Source organism: Neolamprologus multifasciatus, chromosome 3, assembly GCF_963576455.1.
Source record: "Neolamprologus multifasciatus chromosome 3, fNeoMul1.2, whole genome shotgun sequence".
In the NCBI taxonomy this organism is placed as follows: domain Eukaryota; kingdom Metazoa; phylum Chordata; class Actinopteri; order Cichliformes; family Cichlidae; genus Neolamprologus; species Neolamprologus multifasciatus.
The window spans coordinates 34,877,010-34,882,857 of record NC_140441.1 but is presented as its reverse complement, the minus strand read 5'-3'; the positions used below and the strand labels follow the sequence as shown (position 1 = coordinate 34,882,857).

General features: G+C 39.7%; 1 protein-coding gene across 1 annotated transcript; it reads left to right on the top strand.

The window, feature by feature from the left end:
- Window positions 1-3,336: 3,336 nt before the first annotated feature.
- Window positions 3,337-5,451, top strand: LOC146522778 (tripartite motif-containing protein 16-like). Its single transcript, XM_085153188.1, has one exon. It carries the CDS (start codon window positions 3,640-3,642, stop codon window positions 5,161-5,163), a length of 1,524 nt encoding a protein of 507 aa, XP_085009314.1. The 5' UTR covers window positions 3,337-3,639; the 3' UTR covers window positions 5,164-5,451.
- The last annotated feature ends 397 nt before the right edge of the window (window positions 5,452-5,848 follow it).

Sequence of the window (5,848 nt, the reverse complement as noted above, 5' to 3'; positions counted from 1 at the left end):
CTGTGGCAAAAACATTTTTCGTAATTTAATAAAATGACTTGACTCTGTGTGCTGCTATCTGATGCTACGTCCATCAGTAAACTGTGTCTGATCTGTTTATCTTGATTTTTATCTTCAGTTTCTGTCATTTTGCTGCTATCGGGTTACCCCTGAATAGATTTCAAAATCAACTTCAGATCATTTTAATGTAATACATGTTAATTCATGGGTAAATAATGACCATGGGAAGTATAAAAAGTTGTAGCTATACATTACATGAAGTTTTACAATATCCGATGATGATGACAGAATAGACCAAGAAAATGATTTTCTCCTCTCCTGTTATTTTAAAATAACTATCATGATCAGCACTGACATGTGTTGGTATTTTTCAAACTACTCCATTAAAATGGAGGTTCAGCTCTTAATTTACTCATGGTGATTTATGGTATCTGAGCTCCATACCTTTCTTTCTCTTCTCACACACACTCTTAACTCAGAGTTGATTGAACTTTGATCAACTGTTCGGGAACAGGAAACTCAGGCTTACAGATCTCAGAGTTAATCATCTCAGAGTTTGTTTTTTAAACTCAGAGTTTATTGGACATGCTTCCTGGAACAGGGCATTGACCAGGGAAGAACTCTCAGCATTAATTCTTACAACTGTATCAGAGAAACCCTGATCTTACATTTCATGATGGTTGAAGTTCATTTTCTGTCTTAATTCACGTTTTTCCTTGTTTCTTTAATGTTGTTTTATATAAATCTAGAAACTTGTGCTTTGACTTTGTACCCTAGTCCAGTGGTTCCCGAACTTTTTTTTGCTAGGCCCCCCTTTGTTTTACAAGAAAAATGCCGCCCCCCGCGCGCACACACACACGCACACACAAACACATCCTCCAACCACACACACCCATATTCTGCTCCATTGCGGTTTATTTCACACCTCAAACATTTAGTAAACAATTGAGCAAATACAAGTAATCTGCAAAAAATTACAGGTAGTAAGAAAACAAACTACTAACTCTTTTACGCTACGTTCGCACCTACTTTTGAAAACACAGCTGTTTCATCCACACGTAAACGGCGTTTCGAATCACCGAAAACTGAGATTTTTTAAAACTCCTCTTTTGCGTTTATGTGTGGACGAGGAATACAGAGTTCGTCACACAACATCAAGGGTATGTGCCTTTTTTCACGTCACGCTGTGCGCACGTTATTGTTTACATGAGAGGAATTGCAGAATGGCAGATAGTCAGATTAACAGTATTCTGTCTGTATCTGCAGGTTTTACAGGCTTACACATACACATGCAGTTACTGTCCCTCTATTTACAAAGGCAGAGGCGTCATGGTGTAATTATTTTACGTGTAGTTGTTTTTTCCTGTGTAACATTGCTATCAATACATTTTTCAAAAATGCCTCTCTGTGAAAAATGGGTTTCAAAACATAAACAGCTGTGGGATACTGTTTGTCCGTGATTTAGACAGGGGGAACAAATCATGGCAGGATCAGCCTGATATTATTTATATCCCACTGTAACTTTACTGTATAAAGAGCTAACTCTCCAAAAATGTCAGGAGTAGTTAGTCATTACAACAAGTGTTTGTGAACTAAAAAACAAGAATGTGGGATACTGTTTGTGATTTGGAGAGCCCAGCGCTGCTCCCGACGAAGGGAAAAGCAGTTATGCAGGGGAGACCTACCTTGGCAGGTGAAACCAAAGGGTTTCACCTGCACCATGTTTTCTAGTCTTTGGCTTAGAATGAAGTTGGTTTGGAAACATATTCAGCGATGCTTCATCTCCTGCTTTGCGTTTGTGTGGGCGCCCTGTGCTAGCAGTGGCCAAGCGTTTTGTTTTTTTCCTTTTCATATCGCGCCCCCGCTGCAATGGCTCTGCGCCCTCCCTAGGGGGCGGCCCCACACTTTGGGAAGGTCTACCCTAGTCTATATTATGGTTCCCTTTTACTTTCCTCTTATTCTTTTTTTTTTTGTGTGGAAATAAAAATATATTGCCTTGTGTAACATGATTCTGTGATTCATTGACCGGAATATGATCTTCTAGTAGAAAGACTTGACCCTCTATTTAGGAACCTGCTGAAAGTGTACAGGTGCACTCTCAAAGTACATTCACAATTGTGCAATAATAAATAACAGAGCAGAATTTATTTGTTTTTTAGTATGTATCACCACACATAAGTGTAGTTATATTACAATAATGTTTGTATTATGAGTGAGGTGAACAATTATCTCCACAATCTCATCTTTGCAGTTTGTTGAAGCATTGAAGCTCCTTTCCTCAGTGTTTAGAGAACTCCAACTCGAGCTCTTATTATGGCTGCTGTGTAGATACCTCAGGGTTAGCTCTTCATCAGCAAAACACAAAACTAACTATTAGAACATAACCTCAGGGTTGTTCAGTTCAGTTTTATTTATATAGTGTCAAATCACAACCACAGTCACCGCAAGGTGCTTGTTGAAGAAAACAGGTGAACAGTTTGACTTCACAGAGTCTGTTACCATGGTAACTGACACTTTCTGAAACAGAAAACTGTTTTCATCATCTCAACGTTAATTACTAAGAGTTTTCACAAAACCTGTTTGGAATGGTGCCCCGGCCGCCTGTAAAACAAAGGATTTAAAAAATTTTTTTTATTAAAGCCCTGCATGGATCAGCTCCACAGTATATCACAGTTGTATTAACTCAATATTTCTGTCTCTGAGGTCATCCCCCAACAACTTCTCTCAGACCTCCTTTACCTGGAAACAAAAGGTAAGCAGACTTTCTTTGGTGTTGCTGCAGGGTACTCACTAACGCATGTAATGTGCTTTGCTTGACCATACATACAACTATCTAGTCCTGTCTTAAGTAACCAGCCTGATTAGCCAATGAGCCATAGGTAAATATGATCTAATGGGTGAGGAACCTGGAGGAATGCGGAGAAAGCACCTGAAGGAAATTAAACAAAATACCCCCCCAAGCATACACATACAAATACTGACAGAAAAACAAGAAAGACAGAAAAGCAATGGAGAGAGGGAGAGAAAAGGCAGGCCAGCCTGAGAGGCCTCAGGAACCATGACAGTTATGTTATTTTCATATTTTGAATGTCAAATAGTAATGTTCCCCTCAAAATAACTTTGGTTCAACTCGAGTTTCTAAATTTGTTAAATCAGCCAAATCATCTGGTGCATTAATGTCCTGTGGGATTTCAGAATTGCAACACATAACTTCAAATAATATAACGTTAAAATGTGCCTTTTAGGCTAAATTACATTCTAAATTCAAGATTTTACCCTAAAATTACTTAATTACTTCATTCAGTAATTAATTATTTAAAGCTTACAAGTTGAGGTGAGCAGTAAATAAAAAGTGGTTAAACACACAATAACAATTACAAACCACTTCCTGGAGTGAAATACAATCCTCCCTGTTCTTCATCTTCTTGTTCTTAAACAAGGGAAGTCCCCTTTGTTCAGATTTTTCCTCATTCCCTTCACTTCTGATCTGACCTTTGAACATTTGTGTAACCACGTGTCAGAGCTGACAGGCTCCATTCACTGCAAAAAAAAAAAAAACACATGTTGTTGAGGTCAGAGCTCAGACTAATTTCAGTTATAAGGAAGAGAAACTTACACAGTCACTGACACACAGGAGAAATGGCGCAGAAAGGAGTTCAGCTGGACGGAGAAACGAGGAAGACTTTCATACTGAGGCCTGTTCTGGTGAAAAACATCTTGCAGCTGAAGAAGACTGGACTCCAAGCTGCTCCAGCTGATCACTGCTATGCTGGACCTGAAGATGTGGCCTGTGATGTCTGCACTGGGAGGAAGCTGAAAGCCATCAAGTCCTGTTTATCTTGTCCGGCTTCTTACTGTGAGAAACACCTCCAACCTCACTATGATGCAGCTCCATTAAAGAAACACAAGCTGGTGGCCCCCTCCAAGAAGCTCCAGGAGAACATCTGCTCTCGTCATGATGAGGTGATGAAGATTTTCTGTCGTACTGATCAGCAGAGTATCTGTTATCTCTGCACAATGGATGAACATAAAGGCCATGAAACAGTCCCAGCTGCAGCAGAAAGGACTGAGAAGCAGAAGGAGCTCGAGGTGAGACGACTAAACATCCAGCAGAGAATCCAGGAGCGAGAGAAAGATGTGAAGCTGCTTCAACAGGAGGTGGAGGCCATCAATGGCTCTGCTGATAAAGCGGTGGAGGACAGTGAGAAGATGTTCACTGAGCTGATCCGTCTCATCCAGAAAAGAAGCTCTGATGTGAAGCAGCAGGTCAGATCTCAGCAGGAAACTGAAGTGAGTCGAGTCAAAGAGCTTCAGGAGAAGCTGGAGCAGGAGATCGCTGAGCTGAAGAGGAAAGACGGCGAGCTGGAGCAGCTCTCACACACAGAGGATCACAACCAGTTTCTACACAACTACCCCTCACTGTCAGCACTCAGTGAGTCTACACACTCATCCAGCATCAATATTCGTCCTCTGAGGTACTTTGAGGATGTGACAGCAGCTGTGTCAGAGACCAGAGATAAACTACAGGACATTCTGAGAGAGGAATGGACAAACATCTCACTGACAGTCACTGAAGTGGATGTTTTACTGTCACCACCAGAGCCAAAGACCAGAGCTGGATTCTTAAAATATTCACATGAAATCACACTGGATCCAAACACAGCACACAAAGAGCTGTTATTATCTAAAGGGGACAGAAAAGCAACACAGTTGAAACAACAACAGTCTTATTCTGATCATCCAGACAGATTCACCTTTTATGATCAAGTCCTGAGTAGAGAGAGTTTGACTGGACGTTGTTACTGGGAGGTGGAGTGGAGAGGGAGAGGAATAGAAGTAGCAGTCTCATACAAGAATATCAGAAGAGTAGGAAAGTCAGCTGATCGTATATTTGGATACAATAACAAATCTTGGGCATTACTTTGTGAAAACAACAGTTATTCATTTTTTCACAAGAAAATACGAACTGTCCTCTCAGGTCCTCGGTCCTCCAGAGTAGGAGTGTACCTGGATCACAGAGCAGGTATTCTGTCTTTCTACAGCGTCTCTGAAACCATGACTCTCCTCCACAGAGTCCAGACCACATTCACTCAGCCGCTCTATGCTGGATTTTGGCTTTATTTTTCAGCTGGAGCAACTGCAGAGTTGATTAAAGTCAAATAGAGAAGACAGGTTCATGTTGATCCCTGACCATTATATGTACTTGTGTAGTTTCTAAATGAGGCTTTACATTTTAGAAGCTGAGAAGTTCAGTGGTCCATTGATGTGTGAAAATAATATTGCACTGATTCAAACTGTACTTACATTTATATACCTTACATCAATATAAATCTGAATTTGTTCTTATGGCTGATAATCATGTGAGTTTAAATGATACTACTCTTCATATTCAGCATGTTTGAAATCTGTCATCAGTCTGGTTAGTGGTTTTATTCTGTAGTTGCTGTAGTGGGTTGTCAAATGCAACAATATATTGGAGCTGCAGTGATTCATCAGTTAGTCAATGATTAGAGAATTGATTGTTTTATCATCATTTTGTACTGTAGAGTTTACACATTAAAACCACTTTAGATGGAGATCCTTAACTACTTTCACAGAACACATTTTTCATAAAACCTTTTCAATAAAAGCTGGGATGTTGCATACATTAAAAAAAGAAATGAAATGTATATATAAAGACTGTCATGCTGATTTTCTGGAAGGTTAAAGTTAAGCATGCTGTTGTTTTATTGGATCTTTGAGTAGTTCTGCTGTTTATTAATGTTGATTGTGTGTTCTTAAAGGTTAAATAAAGGTTTCATTTCAAATACAGTATATGAAAGTACCTTTTTTCTCATGTTTTTTCTGA